This window comes from Manis pentadactyla, chromosome 1 (genome assembly GCF_030020395.1).
Source record: "Manis pentadactyla isolate mManPen7 chromosome 1, mManPen7.hap1, whole genome shotgun sequence".
NCBI classification, from domain to species: Eukaryota; Metazoa; Chordata; class Mammalia; order Pholidota; family Manidae; genus Manis; species Manis pentadactyla.
Window position 1 is genome coordinate 169,345,519 of NC_080019.1, and position 26,697 is coordinate 169,372,215.

General features: G+C 34.5%; 1 protein-coding gene across 9 annotated transcripts in view; it reads right to left on the reverse strand.

Annotated features, from left to right (window-relative positions):
• Positions 1-26,697, reverse strand: part of SPICE1 (spindle and centriole associated protein 1) — a 70,541-nt gene that overhangs the window by 33,398 nt on the left and 10,446 nt on the right. For 5 of the 9 annotated variants that reach the window (XM_036929582.2, XM_036929579.2, XM_036929580.2 and 2 more), the window contains exons 4-7: positions 23,200-23,343; positions 19,209-19,311; positions 18,324-18,430; positions 15,740-15,855 (exon numbers count right to left, since the gene is read on the reverse strand). In XM_036929582.2, coding sequence (XP_036785477.2) covers positions 15,740-15,855; positions 18,324-18,430; positions 19,209-19,311; positions 23,200-23,343 — 470 coding nt within the window. Of the gene's footprint in view, positions 1-15,739; positions 15,856-18,323; positions 18,431-19,208; positions 21,748-23,199; positions 23,344-26,697 lie in introns of those variants that run through there. The other 4 variants (XM_036929589.2, XM_036929583.2, XM_036929590.2 and 1 more) reach the window with 4 other exon arrangements.

Sequence of the window (26,697 nt, forward strand, 5' to 3'; positions counted from 1 at the left end):
AAACAGCTTAAGGGGAGCATATTGAACATCAGTCATTATAAAATGTTTGGCAAAGGCTTGTAATATAGTCCATTCATAGAAGGTTGTTTATTGAAGCATCAGCAAGATTCCTCTAAATCCTAAGAAATAACCTTCAGAATAAATCCTAAGAAAATATTGTAATGAGATTTCTGTACAAATTGGGAGAATACAAACCAGTTTGAACTCACATGATCTCTAATGTTTATACTTTTAAAAATCAGGTTATGTGAAAAAATAGCAACAAACGAAAAATAATACAATACTATCTCCAGTAGGCTTAGGACTAGCCCCTCAAAAGAAACCCACCACCTGATCTCTGCAACCATGAATATTACCTTGTCTGACTAATAAGGGGCTTTGCTGGTGTGATCAGTTTAAGAAGGATCTTGAAATAGGGAGATGACCCTGGATTTTCCAGCTGGGCTCCAAATGCAATTATGTGCATCCTTACAAGAGGGAGACAGAGGAAGATTGTGACACACACACAGAGGAGGTGATGTGAAAATGGAAGCAGAGATTGGAGCTCTGCGGACACAAGTCAAGGAATGCCATCAGCCACCAGAAGCAGGAAGTGGCAAGGAATGGGTTTTCTCCTAGAGTATCCAGTGGGACTGTGGCTCTACCAACACCTTGATTTCAGACTAGTGAAACAGATTTTTGGATTTCAGGCATCCAGAACTGTGAGAGAATAAACTTCTATTGTTTTAAGGCATCAAGTTTGAGATAATTTGTAAAAGCAACCAAAGAAAACAAACACAGATTTTAGTACCTAGAAATGGGGTGCTGGGTAACAAATACTTGAAAGAAGTAGCTTTGGGATTGGGTAATGGGTAAAAGCTGAAGAATTTTTAAGTGAATGATAGAAAAAGCCACGGTTGCTTTAAAAAAAACTACTGGTAGAGGGAGGAGGAAAAGATGGCAGCATGAGTAATGTGGAGGAAATCTCCTTCCAGAACCACATATATTTTGAAAATACAGCAAACACAACTCTTCCTAAAAGAGTGACCAGAAGTAAGATGTCTAAGGCTACACAGCTGTCACCAGAGAAAATAAAACCACAGCAAAGTAAGTAACCAACTAAATACTACCCAAAAGCAAAATTAAGCCTGCTATCCAAAAAGTCAGTCAAGGGATACACAAAGAGAACAGAATGTGAAATCTAACATATAAAGAGTGGAGGAGTAACAAAAAGAAGGGAAAGAAAAAAGAATCATCAGACTGTGCTTATAATAGCATAATAAGTGGGTTAAGTTAGACTGTTAGTAAAGAAGCTGCCCTTGAACCTTTGGTAACCATGAATCCAAAGCCTGAAATGGCAATAAGTCACCCTAAATGTAAATAAGTCACCCTGAATGCACCAATCAAAAGACACAGAGTTACAGAATGGATTAAAAAGCAAGACCCATTTACATGTTCCCTACAAGACTCACTTCAAACCCAAAGACATACACAGACTAAAACTGAAGGAATGGAAAAAGATATTTCATGCAACTAATAGGAAGGAAAAAGCAGTAGTTGCAGTACTTGTATCAGACAAAATAGACTTCAAAACAAAGAAAGTAACAAGAGACCAAGCATTACATAATGATAAAGGGGGCAGTCCAACAAGAGGATATAACCATTATAAATATCTATGCACCCAACACAGGAACACCTACATATGTGAAACAAATACTAACAGAATTAAAAGGGGGAAACAGAATGCAATGCATTCATTTTAGGAGACTTCAAACAAACCACTCACTCCAAAGACCAGATCAACCAATAAGTAAGAACAGAGGCACTGAACAACACATTAGAACAGATGGACCTAACAGACATCTATAGAACATTCCAGCCAAAAGCAGCAGGATACACATTCTTCTCAAGTGCACATGGAACATTTTCCAGAATAGACCACATACTAGACCACAAAAAAGAGCCTCAGCAAATGCAAAAAGTTTAAAATTCTACCAAACAACTTATCAGATCACAAAGGTATAAAGCTAGAAATAAATTGTACAAAGAAAGCAAAAAGACTCACAAACACATGGAGGCTTAACAACATGCTCCTAAATAATCAATGGATCAATGACCAAATTCAAACAGAGATCAAGCAATATATGGAGACAAATGAAAACAACAACACAACACCCCAACTACTGTGTGACACAGTGAAGGCAGTTCTAACAGGAAAGTATATGGCAATCCAGGCCTATTTAAAGAAGGAAGAACAATCCCAAATGAATAGTCTAAAGTCACAATTTTTGAAACTGGAAAAAGAAGAACAAATGAGGCCCAAAGTCAGCAGAAGGAGGGACATAATAAAGATCAGAGAAGAAATAAATAAAATTGAGAAAATAAAACAATAGAAAAAAATGAAAGAAACCAAGAGCTGGTGCTTTTAGAAAGTAAACAAAATAGATAAACCCCTAGTCAGACTTATAAAGAAAAAAGAACCTATACACAGAAACAGAATAAAAAATGAGAAAGGAAGAATCACTCTGGACACCACACGAAGAATTATTAGAGAATACAATGAAAAATTATATGCTAACAAACTGGATAACCAAGAAGAAATGGACAACTTTCTAGAAAAAAAAACAACCTTCCAAGATTAACCAAGGAAAAAGCAGAAAATCTGAACAGACCAATTACCAGCAATGAAACTGAATTGGAAATAAAAAAACCTAAGAACACAACACCCAGACTAGATGGATTCACCACTGAATTTTATCAGACATTTAAAGAAAACATAATACCCATCCTCCTTCAAGTTTTCCAAAAAGTAGAAAAGGAGGGAATACTCCCAAACTCATTCTATGAAGCCAGCATCATTGTAATACGAAAACCAGGCAAAGACACCACAAAAAAAGAAAATTACAGACCAATATCACTGATGAACATAGATGCAAAAATACTCAACAAAATATTAGCAAACCGAATTCAAAAATACATCAAAAAGATCATCCATCATGATCAAGTTTGATTTATTCCAGGGATACAAGGATGGTACAATATTAGAAAAACCATCAACATCATCCACCACATCAACAAAAAGAGGGACAAAAACTACATGATCATTTCCATACATGCTGAAAAAGCATTTGACAAAATTCAATATCCATTCATGATAAAAACTCTCAGCAAAATGGGTATAGAGGGCAAGTACCTCAACACAATAAAGGCCATATATGACAAACCCACAGCCAGCATCATACTTTACAGCGAGAAGCTGAAAGCTTTTCTTTTAAGATCGGGAACAAGACAAGGATGCCCACTGTCTCTTTTATTCAACATAGTTCTGGAGGTCCTAATCATGGCACTCAGACAACACAAAGAAATAAAAGGCATCCAGATTGTCAAAGAAGAAGTTAAACTGTCCCTGCTTGCAGATGACATGATATTGTATATAAAAAACACTAAAGAATCCACTCCAAAACTACCAGATCTAATATCTGAATTCAGCAAAGTTACAGGATACAAAATTAATACACAGAAAACTGTTGCACTCTATACACTAACAATGAACTAGCAGAAAGAGAATTTAGGAAAAATATTCCATTCACCATTGCATCAAAAAGAATAAAATACCTAGGAATAAACATAACCAAGGAAGTGAAAGACCTATACTCCGAAAACTACAAACCCAACCACATATGGTCAATTAATATACGATAAAAGAGCTATGGACATACAATGGGGATATGACAGCCTCTTCAACAACTGGTGTTGGCAAAACTGGACAGCGACATGTAAGAGAATGAAACTGGATTATTGTTTAACTCCATACACAAAAGTAAACTTGAAATGGATCAAAGACTTGAATGTAAGTCATGAAATCATAGAACTCTTATGTTAACCCACTTACTATGTCCAGAAAACATAGACAAAAATCTCTTGACTATAAACATGAGCAACTTCTTCCTGAACGCAACTCCTTCAGCAAGGGAAACAAAATAAAAAATGAATAAATGGGACTACATCATGCTAAAAACTTCTGTACAGCAAAGGACACCATAAGCAGAACAGAAAAGCATCCTACAATATGGGAGAATACATTTGTAAATGACAGATCCGACAAGGGGTTAACATCCAAAGTATATAAAGAACTCACACGCCTCAACCTTCAAAAAACAAACAACCCAATTAAAAATGGCCAGAGGATATGAACAGACACTTCTCCAAAGAAGAAATTCAGATGGCCAACAGGAACATGAAAAGATGCTCCACATCGCTAATTATCAGGGAAATGAATGAGATATCACCTCATACCTGTTAGGATGACCAACATAGAAAAGACTAGGAACAACAAATGCTGGTGAAGAGGCAGAGAAAGGGGCACCCTCCTACACTGCTAGTGGGAATGTAAACTAGTTCAACCATTATGGAAAGCAATATGGAGGTTCCTCAAATAACTAAAAATAGAAATACCATTTGACCCAAGAATTCCACTCCTAGGAATTCACCCAAAGAAAACAAGTTCTCAGATTCAAAAAGACATATGCACCCTTATGTTTATCGCAGCACTATTTACAATAGCCAAGATACGGAAGCAACCTAAGTGTCCATCAGTAGATGAATGGAAAAAGAAGATGTGGTACATATACACAATGGAATACTATTCAGTTATAAGAAAGAAACAAATCCTACCATTTGCAACAACATGGAAGGAGCTAGAGGATATTATGCTCAGTGAAATAAGTCAGGCAGAGAAAGACAAACACCAAATGATTTCCCTCATTTGTGGAGTATAACAATGAAACAAAACTGAAGGAAGAAAATAGCAGCAGACTCACAGACTCCAAGAAGGGACTAGTGGTTACCAAAGGGGGGAGGGTGGGTGAGGAGGGAGGCAGAAGGGGATTGTGGGGTATCATGATTGGTGTACATGGTGTGTGTGGGGTCACGGGGAAGACAGTGTAGCATAGAGAAGACAAATAAGGACTCTGTGGCACCTTACTACACTGATGGACAGTGCCTGAAATAGGGTGTGGTGGGGACTCAATAATAAGGGTGAATGTAATAACCATATTGTTTTTTTCTTCTGAAACCTTAGTAAGAGTGTATATCAATGATACCTTAATAAAAAAAAAAAAAGAAAAGTGAGGCAAAAGGAGATTTTGACACACACACAGAGAATAAGATGGTGTGAAGACAGAGGCAGACATTGGAGTGATGCAGACATAGCCACCGAAGACCAACAACCATCAAAAGCTGGATAACATTAGGAAGAGATTCTCTTTCAGAGCCTCTGTGGGAAGTGTGGCCTGCTAACACCTTGTTTCTTGATCCAGTAAAACTGATTTCAGTTTCTTGCCTCCAGAACTGTGAGAAAATAAATTTCTGTTGTTTTGAGTCACCAGGTTTGTAGTAATTTGTTAGAGTAACTCTAGGAAACTAACAGCAGTTTTCCTTGTCAATTAGTTTTTACCACTTGGGATTTCCTCCTCTCATATTTTCCCCCCTTTTTTCCCCATGGATGCCCCTAACATCACCTCTCCCTCTTCCAACCCTAGCCTTAGTTCTCTTCATGCAATGGTCTATAGAGGGAGTAAGGCAGCAGCAAAGGGAAAAGTGAAACACTTAGAATCACTGCTTCCTCATTTGGAATACACTGACCTCCAGACATATCAATAACCATATTAAAAAGTTTGAAATTCTACCAAACACACCTCCATGTGTTTGTGAGTCTTTTTGTTTTCTTTGTACAATTTATTTCTAGCTTTATACCTTTGTGAAACAAAAGTGAAACACTTAGAATCACTGCTTCCTCATTTGGAATACACTGACCTCCAGACAAATCATAATCAAAAGTAGAGGCTTTTGAGGGTTGAGTTAGGAACTTATTTATCATGCATAATATTATCTCTATGAGAAATCTATTCTGTGCTCACAAGAATATATATTCACAGAAATTTCCAAACCAGAAGATACCTTAGAGATCACTTGTTCTATCCCTCATGTTTTAAAACTGAGGAAATAAAGACCCATAGATTATCTTACTAGTAAATAACCAAAGGCTTAGTCTCCAGATTCCAAGTCTAATGTACCTAGTAATACCTTGTTTAATTGTTATAATAAACATGTTTATTATAACAATATTTAATTGTTAACATTTTGTGATATAAGGTGTTCAAAGTTGAAAACTGCCTGTTCACACAACCAGTGAGATAAAACTAGCCTTAACCAACCAAATAAAAACAAGAATTTGATTCAAATGTAAAGAATAAAGGCAATTCTGTACAAGTTTTGTTATATCTATGTTCTGAAAGATAAAGTACTTATGAGATATTTCCAGGTATCCCTAAGAAAATCGTGACCAGCTAAATTTGAATCACTCTACATATCCTCCAAAACACTATACAGTGCAACAGGAAGAGCAAATAAGACAGCACTTAACCTTCTACATTACTAGAAGACAGAAATTGTTGACTTTGAACTATCTATAAGCAGAGAAATACACGCCAAATTCCAGCAAAGATATTTCTTAAATTCCTGTTAGAAGTTGGAGCAGAGAATGGGGGCAGTTCAAAATGAATGCACAGAGAAGAAAGCTAAAAACCTAATGGTAAAGAAATTCACCCCCAGAAAGAAAGAGTCTACTCTAAGTATGCAAATACTTAAAAAGAAATTAAAAACTTGGGCAATCACAACACTACCAAGAAGTGTGTAGAACCCAAAGCAGTAGTCTTGGAAAGACATCACTTCTTAAGAAAAAGAGAGTAAACAGGAAGGGCGAGGTGCCCTTTGGAAGCTGAGTGCTAAAGGGGAAAAGTGCATTATCTTAACACTTAACTACAGAGAACTATCAAGACAAAAGAGAACAAGAGGACAAACCAACCTTAACCCACCAATACTTAAATTTTTTAAAAAGCACCCATTAATTAAACTGTGCATCACTGTAACTGAGAGAAGAACCACCCCAAACTCCCAACCATCTCCACAAAAAGTACAGACTAAAAGAGTCTACATCTGTACAAAGGACTGTATAACAAAACAGAAAACTTAACTGAAATATTTGATCTAATGAAAATTTCTCACCTCCCAAGAAAAAGCAAAAGAAAACAACTTAACTTTAAAGAAATTAAATAGATGTAAACAAGGATCTGTATTTATCTATCTCTCAATCTATCTATCTATCTAAATATTGAATCTGAAATTTCAAAACTAAGCCCAGAAATGGACAAAGGCCAAAAAGAAACTAAACAGGAATTGATAGAACTCAGGAAAGAAAACGAAGAAAAAGAAAAACTCAAAGATTAAATATAATGTGTCCAATGAAGAATTTTTAAACATTTAGTATAAAACATTGAAGAATACTAAGAAAACAACAAAAAGAAAAAAATAAGGTTAGTGAGGAAGTACTTGAAATAGTAGACAGGAAAGACCAGTTATAAATATAAAAGCAGTCCCTGAAAAAGAAAAACAAAATAGTGATAAAGATCTATTATTTAAAACTATAAACCAGGAAAACTTTCCAGAAAAAAAAAATTATAATAAATCTATAGATGAAAGGCCCAACTGTGTTGGGAAAGGAAAAATTGACCTGGAAAGGTAAACTCAAAGATATAGCTTAGAAATATTTAAATATTAAAGATAAAGGAAATAAATTTTAAAGATAAAAGAAATCAAGTCACTATATAAAAATGTCAATGTATTTATAAGGGCAAGAAAGTTATCCTAGCATTAGACTTCTCAAAAATAACATTCAAAGGAAACAAAGTAAGAGTATTCTCAAAACAGTTAAGGAAACAAAGTATGAACCAAAGACTTTATATCCAGCTAAACTGTTCTTCAAGTACCAAAGTTACAGAAAAACTTGTAAGCTTTCAAGAACTCACAGAATACTCTATTCACAAACCCTACAGCATAAAGTTTGTCTGTGAATATCCAAGAGTTAACTAGGAAAACACCATAAAAGGACTAATGATGAGCACTTAATATATTTAATTGTAACATTAATATTAAAACAAAAATGGGAATACACAAGGAAGAATAATATGTAAATGTTTTATGTCATGTCAAAGCAAAAATATGCAGCTAAAAAAGAAAGATGGAGAGAAACAAGGAAAAGAATGAGAACACAGAATAACTCATTTGTTGCACAGGCAGTAAGTGGAAGTAAAAAAAAACACCATTTAAAACCAACACACCAGACAGTGAATGTTTAAAGAAAACAGGGGACTAAAGGCTCAATAAAAATTAGAAACAAAAGCAACCAACTAGAACAAAATTACAAACTTCCTAAATATCAAAAGAAATTTTTTTAAAAGAAAAAAAATATATACTATAATTATAATACACATGGTACTATAAAATAATATGACAAAAGTGACACCAAATATATCAGCCATATCAACAAATGTTAAAGCTTATTTCACCAATTAAAAGAAAAAGATCTTCAAAGTGGCTAACAAGGCAAGACCCAACTGTGTTGAATATAAGAGGCACACCTAGTACAAATAATTCAGAAAAACTAAAAATAAAAGAACGAACAAAGATGAACTAGGCAATTAGAAACAAAGCAGAGGTTTCATTCCTGATATCAAAAAAGTAGAACTGAAGCAAAAGGCATTAAATGTGACAAAGGATACTTTATAATGCTAAATATTTCACAATGAAGATTTCTATATAGCTAAAAAAACATAAAAATCACTTTATAAAGATGGTGGCATTTAACACCAAATAGAATTAAATATACTTAAATATCAAATTTAAAGAAACATAGAAACACACTAATACTAAGATACTTTAATACACTATCAATATAAGATGATGGCAAAAATAAGTAAACAACACAGTTTACAGGAGAAGTAAACATATTCAATAAAGTAGATCTAATGGATTTACATATAGAACTTTATACTTTGTTAATAGAGCATATATACCTTCTTCTCAAGCACACACATGGAACATTCACAAAAATGTGATCCCATGTCAGGTCATATAGAAAACATCACTAAGTTCAACAAGAAGAACTATTTCAAACCACATTCTGAATGCAATATAATAAAACTAGAAATAAGAAAACAATAAAACAAAGAGAATCTTCTAACTGGAATTTTAAAAAATAAGCTTTCTATTAAACAACTATTAGGTAAAAGGGAAAATATAAACTGAAGTAACCTAATTTCTAAAATAACAAAACAGTACAGAACGTATGGTACACATTTAAAGCAATGATGAAAAATAAAATTCAAAACCTTAAACATGTTTATCAATTAAAAATAAAAGAATGAAAACATCAAATTTCCAACTCAAAAAGTAAGAAAAAATCAAGTAAAAGAAAAGAAAGCACAAGGAAGAGAAAAAGATAAAAGCAAAACTGATGAGGAAGAAATCAGAAAAATAGTAGCACTCATTAATAAATCAAATTCCTGGTTCTCTACAAATTAACAAAATAGACAAAGCATTAACTGATTTAATTTTAAATAGGGGGAAGGACCCAAAGAAATGCTGAGTAGAAGATAAGCACTGGAGCAAAAGACATTTTTTTTAGAAACATAAAGCTTATTTATATCCTGTATGGAAATATATTGATACACCCAGATAAAATGGATAATTTCCTAAGAAAATACAACTTACCAAAATTGACCTGAGTAGAAACAGAAAGCTTAAATAATCTAATTTCCATAAAATAAATTAGGACACATCTCCACAAAAAAGCACCAGGCTCTAACAGTTTCCTAGTTTGTGATTCTGCCAAAAGTTCAAAAAACAGATACTCCCAATACAACATAAATTGTCGCACAACTTAAATAGACAGATGTTCTTATGAAATCAAGCATAATATTGTTACCTCAATCTAAGTCTGCATATTTTTTCAATTATAGGCTATGAATATCACTTATGAATATTGATACAAGAATACTAAATAAAATATTAACAAACAATATCCAATACCACAATAATAAAAAATAACACATGATGGCCAGGTAGAATTTATTTCAGGAATGCAAGGATAGTTTAATATTAGGAAATCTGTAATATAATACTCCATATTAATAGGTCTAAGGAGGAAACTCATAAGACTATCTTTACAGATGTTGGAAAAAGACTTTGGCAAAATTCAACACTGATTATTGACAAAAATGCTCAAGAAAGTAGGAAATGTTAGATTTTCTTAGCATTGTTAAAAAAAAAAAAAAAGCAAAACCTCATTACTGAAGCCAGCACTTTACTTAAGAGGAAACAATAGAGTCATTTTCACAGAACAGGAATGCAAAGATGCCCACTGTTTCCACTGTTACTTAACATGGTCCTATTTCCACTATTATTTAACACAGTCCTATAGCTACTGCAACATATAAAGGAAACCAATTAGACAAAAATCCATCAACATCATCCACCACATCAACAAAAAGAAGAACAATAACTACATGATCATCTCCATACATGCTGAAAAAGCATTCGACAAAATTCAACATCCATTCATGATAAAAACTCTCAACAAAATGGGTATAGAGGGCAAGTATCTCAACATAATAAAGGCCATATATGACAAACCCACAGCCAACATTATACTTAACAGTGAGAAGCTGAAAACTTTTCCTTTAAGATCAGGAAAAAGACAAGGATGTCCACTCTCCCCATTTTTATTCAACATGGTTCTGGAGGTCCTAGTCACGGCAATTAGACAACACAAAGAAATAAAAGGCATCCAGATTGTAAAGGAAGAAGTCAAATTGTCCCTGTTTGCAGATGACATGATATTGTACATAAAAAGCCCTAAAGAGTCCACTCCAAAACTACTAGATCTAATATTTTTTCTAATATCTCTAATTTCAGCAAAGTTGTGGGATACAAAATTAATACATGGAAATCTGTTGCATTCCTAACGATGAACTAGCGGAAAGAGAAATCAGGAAAACAATTCCATTTACAATTGTATCAAAAAGAATAATACCTAGGAATAAACATAACCAAGGAAGTGAAAGACCTATACTCTGAAAACTACAAGACACTCTTGAGAGAAATTAAAGAAGATAACAATAAATGGAAACACATCCCATGCTCATGGATTGGAAGAATTAATATTGTCAAAATGGCCATCCTGTCTAAAGCAATCTACAGATTCAATGCAATCCCATCAAAATACCAAAACATTCTTCAAGAAATTAGAGCAAATAGTTCTAAAATTCATATGGAACTACAAAAGACCCCAAGTAGCCAAAGCAATCCAGAGAACGAAGAATAAAGCAGGGGAAATTACACTCTCTGACTTCAAGCTCTACTAAAAAGCCACAGTAATCAAGACAATTTGGTACTGGAACAAGAACTGACCCACAGACCAATGGAACAGACTACAGAGCCCAGATATAAACCCAAGCATATATAGTCAATTAATAAATGATAAAGGAGCCATGCTACATACAATGGGGAAATGACAGCCTCTTCAACAGCTGGTGTTGGCAAAACTGGACAGCTACATGTAAGAGAATGAAACTGGATTATTGTCTAATCCCATACACAAAAGTAAACTCAAAATGGATCAAAGACCTGAATGTATGTCATGAAACCATAAAACTCTTAGAAAAATACATAGGCAAAAATCTCTTGGACATAAACATGAGCAACTTCTTCATGAACATATCTCCCTGGGCAAGGGAAACAAAAGCAAAAATGAATAAGTGGGACTATATCAAACTACAAAGCTTCTGTACAGCAAAGGACACCATCAGTAGAACAAAAAGACATCCTACAGTATGGGAGAACATATTCATAAATGACATATCTGATAAGGAGTTGACATCCAAATTATATAAAGAGCTCACACACCTCAATAAACAAAAAGCAAATAACCCAATTAAAAAATGTGCAGAGGAGCTGAACAGACACTTCTCCAAAGAAGAAATTCAGATGGCCAACAAGCACATGAGAAGATGCTCCACATCACTAATTATCCGAGAAATGCAAATTAAAACCACAATGAGATATCACCTCACACCAGTTAGGATGGCCAACATCCAAAAGACAAACAACTATAAATGTTTGCAAGGATGTGGAGAAAGAGGAACCCTCCTGCACTGCTGGTGGGAATATAAATTAGTTCAGCCATTGTGGAAAGCAGTATGGAGGTTACTCAAAATAGAAACACCATTTGACCCAGGAATTCCACTCCTAGGAATTTACCCTAAGAATACAGGAGCCCAGTTTGAAAAAGACATATGCACCCTTATGTTTATCGCAGCACTATTTACAATAGCCAAGAAATGGAAGCAACCTATGTGTCCATCAGTAGATGAATGGATAAAGAAGATGTGGTACATATACACAATGGAATACTATTCAGCCATAAGAAGAGAACAAATCTTACCATTTGCAACAACATAGATGGAGCTAGAGGGTATTATGCTCAGTGAGATAAGCCAGCAAAGAAAGACAAGTACCAAATGATTTAAATCATCTGTGGAGTATAAGAACAAAGCAAAAACTGAAGGAACAAAACAGCAGCAGCAGACCCACAGAACCCAAGAATGGACTAACAGTTACCAAAGGGAAAGGGACTAGAGAGGATGGGAAGGGAAGGGAGGGATAAGGGGGGAAAAGGGGCATTACGATTAGCACACATAATGTGGAGGGGGGGACAAGTGGAAGGCAGTATTACACAGAGAAGACAAGTAGTGATTTTATAGCATCTTACTACGCTGTCAGACAGTGACTGTAATGGGGTATGTGATGGGGACTTCATAATAGGGGGAGTCTAGTGACCATAATGTTGCTCATGTAACTGTGCATTAAAGATACCAAAGTAAAAATAAATAATTAAAAGAAATTAATAAGAAACCAATTAGAGGTACAAGACTTAGACAATAAGTAAAATTATGTCTATTTTCAGATGACATGATAGATTACCTGAAAAATCCTAGAAAATCAATTCTAAAACTAACCCAACTAAGATTCAATAAAGTAGCAGGATATCAAGATAACATGCTCAAATCAAAAACCCTTCATAAACAAAAACTAGTTAAAAGGTGTAATGGAAGAGAAAATCCCATTTAAAAGAGTAATTAAAATTAAAACATAAAATATCTAGGAATAAACAACAAGAAATGAGCAAAACCTATATTAAAAAAACATTAACACACCCTGCAAAAACAAAAAAAGTAGAATCTAACATATGCAAAAACATACTGCATTCTTAGATAGTAAAACTCAATAAAGATGTCAGTTCTCCCTAGTTAATTTATTTATATAACAAAAATACAATAAGCTTCTTCTTATGAAGTTAGATAAATTGATAGTAAAGTTTATATGGGAAAATAAACATGTAAGAATCATTAAGAAAACTATGAATTAAAAAGAGCTAGGAGGGAAATCCATTAAAGTATAAAGTTTCTCTAATTAAAACAGTGTGGTATTGAAACACCACTAGAGAAAAAAGGCCAGTGGACTAGAATAAAAAGTCCATAAATAGATACAAGTACACATGGCAATTTATGTACACAAGCAGCATCTCAAATCTGTGAGGTAAGAAAAATCTTTTAAAAAAATGGTGGTGGGGCAACTGGATAGCCATTTAGAAAAAGATAAACATTATATCCATACCTCACACTATATACCAAAAATAAACTTTAAATGGATCAGAGAATTAAATGGAAAAAATAAAACCAAACCAAGTATTAGAAGAAAAGAAAACATGAGCAAATTCCTCCAAAACCAATTTAGGAAAGAATTTCAGAGTATGATTCAAGATCCATGTGCAAAACAATGAATGATGAATTCCAACTCTACATATATTTTTTTAATCTTTGGATGAGTTAAAAAAAAATGCCAGAGCAAATTCAAAAAGACAACAAAGTTGGAGAAAATATAACATATTACACAATAAAAGACTAATACCCTTAATATGTAAACAATGCTTACAAATTAAGAAAAAAGGATCAAAACCCTAAAAGAAAAATGGGAAAAAGACATGAACAGACAATTCATTGTAATGTCCCTTAAATAAATGAAAAGATTTTCAATTTTACTCATAAGAGAAATGCAAAATAAACTACACTGAGATATAATTCTCACATATGAAACAAGCAAAAATCAAAGAGTCTGAAAACACACTCTGGTGCAGGCATTCTTGCATATTTCCAATGAGAGTGCAAAATACTACAACCCTCATGAAACAGAATTGAGCAATTTCTGAACAAAATTACATAGCATTTACCTTTTAACCAAAAAATCCCACTTGTAGCAACTTACTCTACATATGGACCTCCAATAATACAAAAATATATAGATACACATTACTCATTGTAATAATTTTTGTAATTGGAAAATGGTGGAAACAACCGAAATGCTTATATATAAGATGTTGGAAAAACACATACATTAGAATGAAATTGAACCCCTACCTCATACCATTCACAAAATTACCTCAAAATGAATTAAAGACATTAATATGACATGAAATGTTACAACTCCTAGGGGAAAAGCTCCTTGACACTGGTCTTGTTAATAAATGTTTGGATATGACCCCAAAAGCATAAGCAACAAAAGCAAAAATAAATTTAAAAAGACTACATCAAACTAAGAAGCTTCTGCACAACAAAAGAAATGGTCAACAAAATGAAAAGGCATCCTGTGAATGGGAGAAGATATTTGCAAATCATGTAAGGAGTTAATACCTAAAAATATAAAGAATTCATTCAACTCAATAGCAAAAATAAAAACCACCTGATAAAAATAAAATGGGCAGAGGAATTGAACAAACATTTTTCCAAAGAAGATATATATAGCTAAAAGATATATGAAAAGTGCTTGACATCACTAATCATTAAGGAAATGCTATTCAAAACCAGAATGAGATATATGTTAAATAGCTCACCTGTTATAATGACTATCATCAAAAAGTCAGAGATAACAAGAGTTGGTGAGGATGTGAAGAAGAGTGTATGTACACCATTGGTGGAAATATAAATTGGAGCCACCACTATGGAAAACAGTATGGAGATTCCTCAAAAAATTAGAAATATAACTACTATATGATCCAGCAATCCCACCTGTGGGTATATAGCCAAAGGTAATAAAAACAGAACCTTGAAGAGAGAACTGCACTCCCATGGTTCATTACAGCATTATTCACAATAGCCAAGATATGAAACAACCCAAGTGTCTGTTAACAGATGATAGGATAAACAAGATGTGGTGTGTATATATACACAGACAATGAAATATTATTTAGCCATGAAAAAGAAAGGAATTCTGCCATATGTGACAACACAGATGGAACACTGAGGGCATTATGCTAAGTAAAATAAGTCAGACAAAGAATGGCAAATACTGTATTTATATGTGGAACTTAAAAAAGCCAAAAACACAGATACACAGTAGAGTGGTGTTTACCAGAGGTCGGGTGACAGCAGTGGGGTGGTGGGGTGGATAGAAATGGGGAGATGGTAAAAAGATACAAACTTCCAGTTATAAGATAAGTAACTTTACACTGTACTTCATGTACAGCATGGTGAATATAGCTAGTTATATTGTATTATATACTTGAAATTTGCCAGGTGAGTAGATCTTAAATGTTTTCACCGCAAAAAAGAAAGGGTTATTACATGTGATGAACATACTAGCTAATGCTATGGTAGTAATCATTTAGCAGTATATGTATCAAATCAACACATTGTACATCTGAAACTAACACAATATTATATGCCAATTCTATCTCAATAAAGAAAAAAAAAGAAATGGCCCTGGAAAAAGGGGAAGCACTGTAGATATTTATGTCCTATATCCATACCTGTCTGCATTCGTGTTTGACTGAGACTGTAGAGAGCTATCCAACTCATGCTCGCTTTCTTCTGACTGGCTGTTAACAGTTCCTCCTTCTTCATCATCATCTACTTCATTAAGAGCCTTTCTCAACACAACAATAAAAATAGCAACACAAGTTGGTTATATATACACTCATTCTTTCTTTCTGCCATAACACAGAAGAGAGGTCCCTCCTAAAGTTAATCCCTCTACAGTGTCCTAGAACCTAAACCCTCTCACCTCTTTCCACTCCATCAATTTCGTCTTTTCTCTCCTGCATCTACAGTCTCTCTCTGGACTGGCTTCAGTTCATCCACATTTAAATGTGAGCAAGTCTCTGCCATTTTATCCTGACCCTAACCCTCTTCAAGCTACTATCTTCTCTCTTTCACCACCAAATTTCTTGAAAGAGTTGTCCCCCACTTCTCATTTACCATCTATTCCCTGTAACTTTGCTTCTGCCCTACCATTCCACTAAAACTGCTTTCTACAAGGTCAACATCGACACACTTCCTCCTAAATCAAATGGATAGTTCTCATTCTTTGCCTTCCCCTACTTCTTTGACTCATTCAGCATTAATGACCACTCATCTCTTTTCTTCAAAATCTTCTTGACACAGTCTTCTTTTATTTTTCATGATACCATGTTTCCATGGTTTTTCTTCTATTCTTCTGGCTGCTCCTTCTCAATCTGCTTTATTGGTTCTTCTTTTTCTATGCTTCCCTTATATCTGATGCAACTCATGGTTTTCCTTTTGGATCTTTTCTCCTCTCATCTGACTCACTGTCCAAATGATTCTAATTCCAAAAGCTGCAATTACAAGTCAAATGCTGCTAATTTCCAAATCTCTATCTTCATCCAGATCTCTCTCAAGCCCTGGACATTTATATACAACTGTCTGAAAGATATACCCTAGTCAACTATCCTATTACTCAATATGTCCAAAACTGTTCACCTTCGAAGCCCTCTCCTACTATTGTTCCAGAAACCTTGTTCCTGCCATATTACCTAAGACCATGAACAACATCACCATCTACTCTGATACTCAAGTCAACAAACTGAGAGTCAACCCTTCCTTCTCATCTATCACATTCAATCAGCCACCCAATCCCGTCAATTTTATCCCTTTTTAATCTCTCAAACCTGTCCCTCTTCCCCTCTACCTCCTTTCTCATTGCCACTGTTTGAGTCAGGCCCTCCCTTACCACTTCTCACTGAGATTCCATCCTAAGTCTTCAACCCAGAACCTCTCCACCACTCTTGCCCCTCCCCAGTCATCTTCCACACTACAGTCAATTTCATCATGACTCCACTCTTCTTAAAACGCTTTAGTGGCTCTACTCTTACTTCTGCTCCTAAGCTCTTCATTATTATCTAGCTCCTCCCTGTTTCTCTAACCTCAGCTCATGCTATTTCCCCACCCCCGCCATGATAGAAGCCACAATTACCTGAAAGCTAACTTATTAAGTGCCAAAACATAAACAGTTTTTGGCTAGGATAGGCCTAAGAGGTCTTGGCTATTTAAATTACACGTACATTCTACTTAACTGCCTTTGTAAGTAGAAAACAGTATACCTAACATGTCTTTTATGAGTCTGGGTCTTGCAATTCCCTAGGATCATCCCTATAATTGATAAATCTCCTTTCTTTCATGGAAGATATAAATAACTTAGGAAATGGCATTAAACAGGTACTGAATCCTACTTATTCATAAAAAGTTGTCTTATTTTTATATTACATTCTTCATGCCTTTTTAAGGACATGTTTCCTATCTCAAAATTTTAAACATTTTGACTAATTAAGAGTCCCAATTAGGTTAAGATACAGCTAATTAATATTTTCCTACTATAATGTAATTTTACCATGGAACTAGTCAATAAATTCCAAGTTTCCTGGGTGGCTACTTTTTAAACACACTAATACATTAGAAGGGACTAAAATACATTAGAAGGGACTAATGTTCAGTGAGAAACTTGTATCTGGTGTTGTGCTACACACATTACATAACTTATCTCAGCTGATCCTCACAACCACCAGAGCATCTATACTCTATTCCCATTTAATAAAGAACAAAAACACTCTGAGCCAACTCAGATACTTTAAGAAATCAATTCAAGATCAAACAGCAAGAAGCAGCAGAATATGAACATAGACCCACTTGACTCCAAAGTGAAAATGGAAAGACTCCCTGCTATTTCCTTACTGGTGGCTGATGGCACAGTCTCATGGGACCAGACAGCCTAGATGTGAACACCATCTCTGATGCTAACTAGCTAGTGATCTTGGACAAGTCACTTAATTTTTCTGAGCCTCAATTTCTTCATCTGCTAAATGGAGATAATAGTACTACTTCCTAGGTAAGCACTCAATAAATGGTAACTATTATTATCCACTCCTATCTTGTTTAGTACAAATATTGCAGAAAGTACATTATGCTCAAGTAAGAATAATTCTAGCAACCACAACTTGGTATTTGTTGATATTTAAGCTATTGAAATATTTACAGTGCCTACATCAACTTAAGCTGAATTTCAGCATGCACATTATGGCTGTGAACAGAGCATATTACCTGGGGCACTAACACAGATTCACTAAGGATGACCTGGGTGACAGGGTCTTGATTTACCACAATGGGACCCTGAGAGGAATCAGGAGCCATTGTTACATTTGGAAACCCTGCAGAAGGAAAATAAGTTATGATGATTTTGTTTTAATTAAGTTGACTTCACAAGCACTATACACTGCCATAGGTTTATAGCATATGAAAATCTGAAATAACAGTAAGAGCAGCTCACACTTAAATAGTGCTTACTATATGCCAAGTGCCATTCTAAAGGCTTTTACATATATTAAATCATTTTACCCTCACAAAATCCTATGAGGTCATTAACTATTATTATTTTACAGATCAATAAACTGAAACTCAAAGACATGAAGTAACTGGCCCACACTAGTAAGTGGCTGAGCCAGGATTCGAACCTTAAACTAAAAACTAATGATCTGTTTTTAAGGATTAAGATGAACAATGGGCTATATACACATTAAGGTGAATAATGCTATGTATCTGACAAGAGGCAAAGTTCCTTTCAGAAAGAAACTGAAGTTGTTTTAGGTTTCAAATTAAGCTTTACTCAAATTACATATACACAAATAATTTCTATGATAATTTAGTAAACTGAAGAGTCATATTTGAAATTATAAAATCTTGTACATTGTACCATACAAAAATGTACCTTTCCTTAGCTCAGTGATTTGTAGTAGTTAATATTCTTAATGAAAAGCAAACAAATTATAATGAATCTATGCCTAACAAGTGCTATATGCTATCCACTCCAGAGTACTTGTAATATAAATAATATGATGCCTGACAAAAGATTTCAAATCTTTCCAAATAGCCAGTTGTGGGTTATGGTTACTAAGAAAAAGAAGCTTTTGTTTGAATTGAATACTTTACCTGTGCGCCTACGAGGAAAATCAACAAACAAATCTTTTGCTGCAGCCATCAAGTGATCAGATTTTTCCAATACATCCTGCATCTGGTATTGATCAAAAAGAATCTAGACATGTGTTAATGACAAAAACTATTATTCAAAAAATATATATACTTACCAAATCACGATGGAAAAGTTCATACAAAGGCACAGAACAAAAATAACCATAGGCCAACTACCTTCCTAAAATCTTTCAGTGGCAATATTCTTAAGTACCAGTAGATGGGGATATTACAATAATGAGTGGATGTCATGCTTGGCTACAATCCAAAGAAACACATCATTAAAATGTGAACCCAGTACACACACAAATGTAAAAATGTAAATGCAAATGTAATTATATAACAAAATTAAAATTTTACTTAATCTTACTCTTTGAGAACCACTCTGATATTTTCTTTTTAGTTTCTGTTCTCTGTTTTTAAATAATGGTTGCAACCCACTTAACTTGACTTCACAATCAATTATCAAGTTCTGTACCACAGTTTGAAAAACACTGATTAAAGATATGAATCTTTGAGCTATAAACTCAGAGGTATTTCAACCACTGAAATGACTTCATAATCAACTAATGGGTCATGGTCCATAACTTAAAAAACATGATTTAAGACATGAGTTTGGGGGCATCAAACAAAAAAGTGATGCTTCTGTATTTACAAACAGGTCAGAGGTTTTTAATCCTGGAGAGATAAGAACTCAAAAAATACCATTACAGTAGGGCCTCTGATTATGCACTTTCAATGCACTTTCAATTTAGGAACTTTCATAATGACAAGCAAAGAGGAACATGCTAGAGTAAAAGCAAGTCACCTCTAACCACCACCACCAGATGGCATTCTAAAGTTGAAAGGAATTTCACTGACTCAAAAACAATGAAACACCTGGTAACAAATCCTCTTACCAGGATTTCTCTAGACCATGGAAAACAAGTACATACTATGACCTCAATTACTGTTTTAGGACATTGAGAAAAGTAACAAGAATCGCGTTCTGACTTTTTCTCCTTCTTCCCCCACTACAGCCCAGCAGGTTGGCTGGCTCTGTTGGTGAGAATTAAGTCCTGAACTCATGCCTTTCACAAGGAGTAAAATTTGTAATGGCATAAAGCAAAAAGCACATTTGGAGCCAAAAGACTGGGATCTTGGGCTCAGTCAAGAGATACTAAGCAAAATTCAACCTCTTTCACTTAGCTTCCTGATGTGTAAATGAAGATCTGACCACCTCTCCAACCCCACGGGGTTGTTATAAGGATGACACACTGAAAACCTGTATACCACTCTAGAGATATTTGAGAACACTGTTACAACTTAAATTATATTATCCCATGAACAAATTTCTATCCTTGGTTAGCCATTTTGCAAGTATATGCAATTAGAGCTTAGGAAAGAATAAATGGAGCATTATGATTATCACCTCTACTAGAAAAATTAGACACAAAATATTTCCTAATAGCAGTTTTAAGAGCTTAGTATTTTTTTTTAAAAGCATTGACCTTGGTATGAGTGACAGAGCAAGCTGTAGAGGAATAACTCTATCATATCAATATCTGGTATTAACTATAATAAGGCCTCCAGTAAAGCCACTGCCCTGCTGTCTGTCCTCTGCTCCTGCCTGCCCAGTCTCCTTAGGGCAGATGATTTGAGTGGCAAGAAATCAGTGTATTGACTCTCTTTTATTCTTTCCACATTTCTGTATCACTTTTCTCTAATAAAACTCATCCTCTTGATAGGCAAACCAATCTCTGCAAGCCCTTCTGTATATATTACTTCCCCTGATGGTCTGCAGAGAACAGAGCCGAACTTATGAATGGCGGGTTACACATCACTTGGATTTTCAAAGGATCAGTCAAGGTCCCTTCAAAAACATTATTGGAAACTTCTCATCCCAGCACTTTTTTCTCTGGTAATAAAAAACAGATGGAATTGGGAAATTACAAAGACTTGAGAAATTATTATATTATGGAATTTATAAAATCTTTGTCAAAGCCTCCCTGTCTGATTTGGATCTGAACCCTTATTTGCTTGATTCCCACGACATGAGTACATCATGCAGCAAATGCAATCTAAGATTATGCTGGCCAAAGAGATTTGCTCTAAATTTTTGTTAACCTAGGAGCCCAGCTTCTCGGGGATGCGTCCTGGTAGCTCTAATAAATAATGACAAAGTCTAGGTGCACATGCTTAGGGAGGCCTCTTCCTTTGGTCCCATTACATTCTTTAACAGAGACATACAAATTTAGCAACACTGAAACAGCAGATGTGTATATCCTTTGACTCAGCAATTCCTCTTTTAAGAATTTATCCTACAAATATACTGTACTTAAAAACATACTCAATATATAGCGTCAAAGCAGGTAACAATCTGTGGGTGTCAGACACTGCTACTTACCCACCAATATCCTTTATTTCTATTTTCCCTCGAACATGAGAACTCCAAAGTTTTAGCTAAGTACATAGCTAGATTTCCCAACCTTCCTTGCAAGTGAGAAAGGTCAAGTGATCTCTGGACAGTGAGATATAAGCCAGAACTTCTGGGTGGTATGAAAAAGAAGCAGCATGAATTCTCTTTCCCACTTCATGCTGGCTGGAATATAGCAGAAAGAAGCTGCAACAGCCATTCTCCACTCACAGGTGGAACCCTTGTAATGAAGGACCACAGCGCCCCCTACCAACTATCATTTACCTCTGAACTGTTTCATAAGAGAAAAACAGATTTCTATTTTGTTTAAACCACTCTATTTTGGGGTCTTAATTTTGCAGAAGCTTAAATGATAATACATATCCTAAATGTCTACAAATAAAACACTGGATAAATAAATTGTAATACACCTGTATACTACCTGACCATTAAAAAGAAAAGATAGATTTCTAAATACTGATATGGAATATCCTCCAAAATATATTGTTCAATAGAAATACCTGATCCCACTAAAAGCAGAGGCTCTTAAGCCTGGCCACACATTAACAGCACATAGGAACTGTCTAAAAAGTACCTAAGTGTGGCCATAACCCAGGTCAACAAATCAGAATATCTGAATATAGATATATCTGAGTCCAAACATACTGAATGTTTTAAATGAAAAGTTCTCAACCCTTAGATTCCACTGTGCAGTCGAGCTGAAACTGCGCTAAGGCCCGAGGAAATGTCGCTACAGAGGGAAGGCAAGGAGACTCCCCCCAGCCTCTCTCTCCACTCTTCCTTCAACCCCTACTTCTACTACATCTATTATTTGTATAAGAAATTCAGGACACATCACCATTAATTAAATAAACAGTAAAGCCCTTAAAAAAAGAGAGAGAGATTCAGAGCGTGAGCAGGAGCCCCTGGAGAGGGGAAACAAAAGCCCCGGTTTCCTCAAAGGGACTGCCTTTTTTCCTGGTCAGATCTGTGTTGTTAGACCTTTCACAGAGAATTACCACACAACATGTAAATGTATATGACTTTTCCAAGATCACTAAAAGATACTTATTTGTAAAGAACCATTTTCTCTCATTCCACTGCTCTTGGTACACATTAATGCAAACATTTATTTGGGAGATATAATTCAAGACTTTTGTATTTCACCAAGAAGCCTAATGAATAACTCTCTATTATTCCCATTTTAAAAATGAGAAAATTTCGGCTAAGAAGCTAACAATTTAAGATCACAGAGCTAATAAATTGTATTTCTCTAAGAACCCTAATGAATAACTATGCTATTCCCATTTTAAATATAGGAATTCAGACAGATAAATTAATAATTTGTTTAAGGTCAAAGAGCTGAAAAATTGTACAGCAGTAATTCAAAACACCAAACTAGATTCTAATCATCACTGTGCTTTTTTCAAAGTCCACATGTAAATCATTGTATAAGAAAACAGTTATTGCTAGAGTCTCCAATGTGAAACAGATTTAGGAGAAATGAGAACCTACTTTTCTCTTTCTAACTCAAAAGATTATGCAATTTAATATTACCTCCTTCATGATAGACAATCTTTTTCTCTCAAGATTAGCAATTTCTGGTTTCTGCCTCTTCCATTTTCTTTTCAAAGCTTTTTCTTGGAGTTCCCAGTGTACTAATGCTCTATTCTTCGATTTATGTATTTCATGACGACGTACCTATATGTAAAAAATATATATATAAAAGAATGTTTCAGGAGCAAACAAGTTACCTACTCAGATGGTGGAAGCACCTAATCTAGTTGGTTTTTTTTCCTGGTCCAACATATGCATATTTATGTATATTCACAACCAAAATTTTCAGTCTTCTAAACTTTAAAAAATTCTTTAAAAAAAAAGAAGTACCTAGAACTAGTAGACCTAGCTAAAGACCAAATGAGAAGAATATTAATTTCTACTTCCTTTGCACAAGGCTATCCAATAAACTAGCATTTTTCAAAGTGTACATTGGGATTTATTTAATGAGTGGTAAAACCAATTACTGGGTCATAACCAACATTTTTAAATAAGAATATAGAATAGACAATATTAAGACCACATCGCATATAATAAAGTTAGGAATTGTTCATTAAACCTTTCAGTTATATATTGTATATATACATGTAATTACATACACACATGCATATACACACACTGAGCACAGTGTAAAAGGCACAAAACTCCTGAGTCACCTTTGGCAAAGAGACACACTCACTTCATGATACTCACATCACAACCGAGAACAATGCAGTATTTTTATAGCCCTGTAATGGCTGCATGTGGAAGTGTATCACTAGAGAAGCATGACTCCAAGGAAGTGGAATTCCTGAAGCAGAGCAGGGATGTGACCCAGAGCTTACAAGTTAGAGGGCAGGAAGGAGTTTGCTGAGGTGGCTAGAGAATAAAAGCAGATACTGGCTAAACAAGCACTCTAGTACTCAGAGCTATGAATATGAACAAAACCTGTACGTCATCTGATAAAATGTACTGCTCTGTCTTCACCATGTAAAGAAGAAAGCAATCCATTCAAAGATTAACAACCAAATACTATGTACAAAAATGAAATGAAGATGACATTTCTGAGACAATGAGGAAATATCTGTGTATGGACTGGGAATTGGGTAATGCCAAAAATTTCATTTCTTTTGTTAGGTGTGATAATGCCACTGTGGTTATACAAGAAATTGCCTGTGTTTTTTAAAATGCAAACTAAATATGTCAGCACAAAGTTTGTTTGTGCTGGTTTCTGGTTTTTGCTTTAAAATACTTCAGCAAAGGAAGGATATGAAAAATGAAGCAATGATGGGAAAGTTTTAAAAACAATTATGTCTGGGTAAACAGCATATGAGACATCATTATACTTGTCCCCACTTTCACCTGTTCAAATTTTCATCATAAAAAGAAATTTTAAGTTAGTAGGGTATCATTATTATCTTCAACAAATATTTACTGAGCAACTATTAGGACTAAAATTATTAGGTCCACAAAGACATCAAAGAAGGTCCTTATCCTTTAAAAGCATTAACAATCTGTCCAGGGAGATTGGGCATATATATATATATATATATATATATATAAAGATAAACGATATGCATTACCTCAATGACTTATGTAAATAGTTAAGTACAACAGTTCAAAAGAGATACCAACTGTTGGGCAGCTTCAAAAAGTTAGGACTTCAAACTTAGTACAAACAGATAATAATCAAGACAGTGCAGTACTGGCATAAGTATAGACATATAGATCAGTGGAATAGAACAAAGTAGCCAAAATAAACCTTGTATTTATGAACAACTGATTTTCAACAAGGGTGCCAAGATAATTCCATTAAATCCAAAAAAGTCTTTTTAACAAATGGTGCCTGAATAACTGTATATCCATTTGAAAAACATGGAGTTGGACCCCTACCTCCCACAATAAACAAAAATTAACTCCAAACAGATCAAAGACCTAAACTTAAGAGCCAAAACTATAAAATTCTTAGAAGAAAACAGGAATAAATATTTGTGAACCATGGGTTAAACAATGATCTCTTAGATGTGACACTAAAAGTACAAGTGACAAAAGAAAAAAATAGGTTAATTGAACCTCATCAAATTAAGAACTTCTGTGCTTCAAAGGATACCATCAAGAAAGTAAAAAGACAACCAATAGGGGAAAATATTTGCAAATTATGTATCTGATAAGCACTTTGATCCATAATAACTCTTAAAGCTCAGCAATAAAAACACAACTAATCCAATTTTTAAATGGCTAAGAGATTTGAATATCCAAAGAAGATAATACAAATGACCAATAAACATGTGAAAGGATATTCAACACCATTAGTCATTTGGACAATACAAAACAAAACCTCAATGAGATTCCACTTTATAACCACAAAGAAAACTAAAACCAAGAAGATGATAAGTGTTGACAAAAAATATGAAAAAATTGGGATCCTCAGCATGTTGGTGAGAATGTAAATACTATAACTACTTTGGAAAACAGTTTGGCAACTGCTCAGACAGTTAAATATAGAGATATCATATGACTCAGCAATTCTATCCCGGGTTTATATCCAAGAGAACTGACAATGTATGTTCACACAAAAACTTGTACATGGGTGTTCATAGCAGCAGTATTCCTAACAGTCAAAAAGTGAAAACAACTCAAATGTCTGACTGATAAATGGATATATAAAATATGGTATATCCATACAATGAAATTGTATTGAGCAATAAGGGATGAAGAACTGATACATGCTACACATGGATGAGCCTTGCATACATTACTCTAAGAGAAAAGACACTAGACACAAAAGGACACATATTATATTACATTTATATGAAGTGTCCTGAATAGGCAAATCCATAAAGACATAAAGTAGATTAGTTGTTGCCAGGGGATGGGGGCAGGAGGAGGCTGAATAGCAAGTAATTTAATGGGTTCAAGATTTCTTTTGGGAGTTTACAAAAAAAGTGATGATGGTTATGTAACTATGAATAGACTAAAAACCAATGAATTGTACATTTTAAAAGGGTAGGTTTTATGGTATGTTCATTATATTTCAATAACTTTTTTTAAATCTATAGTAGAAACTTAAAAAAGAAAAATTAAGACTTGAACTAGGATAAGGAAACAATGTAAGTTTGTACAGGTAGAGAAGAAGGTAGACAAGTTGTTCCAAGTAAGGAAAATAGCATGAATTGGCACTCAGATGTGGACATATACGTGGCATGTTCAAGGAATAAATTACTACACTGACTAGAGAGTATGTTTGCATAGGGAAGTAAGAGTATATAATGCTGGAGATATCTATAGATAGTAAAAGACCATAGAGTGTACAGGACATCACTGGGCTAGAAAGATGTGAACTATAACCAAACTTACCTAATGAAATTCTAACTCACGCTACCTGTCATTCCTAGGTAAAATCAGGAAGTCCAGAGATATGCTTTTTGATTTTACATAGATATTAGCAACATTAAATATAACTGAACAACTTTCAGGAAGAGCCCCTGGTTTCTATTCTTAAAAAACAAACATCATATA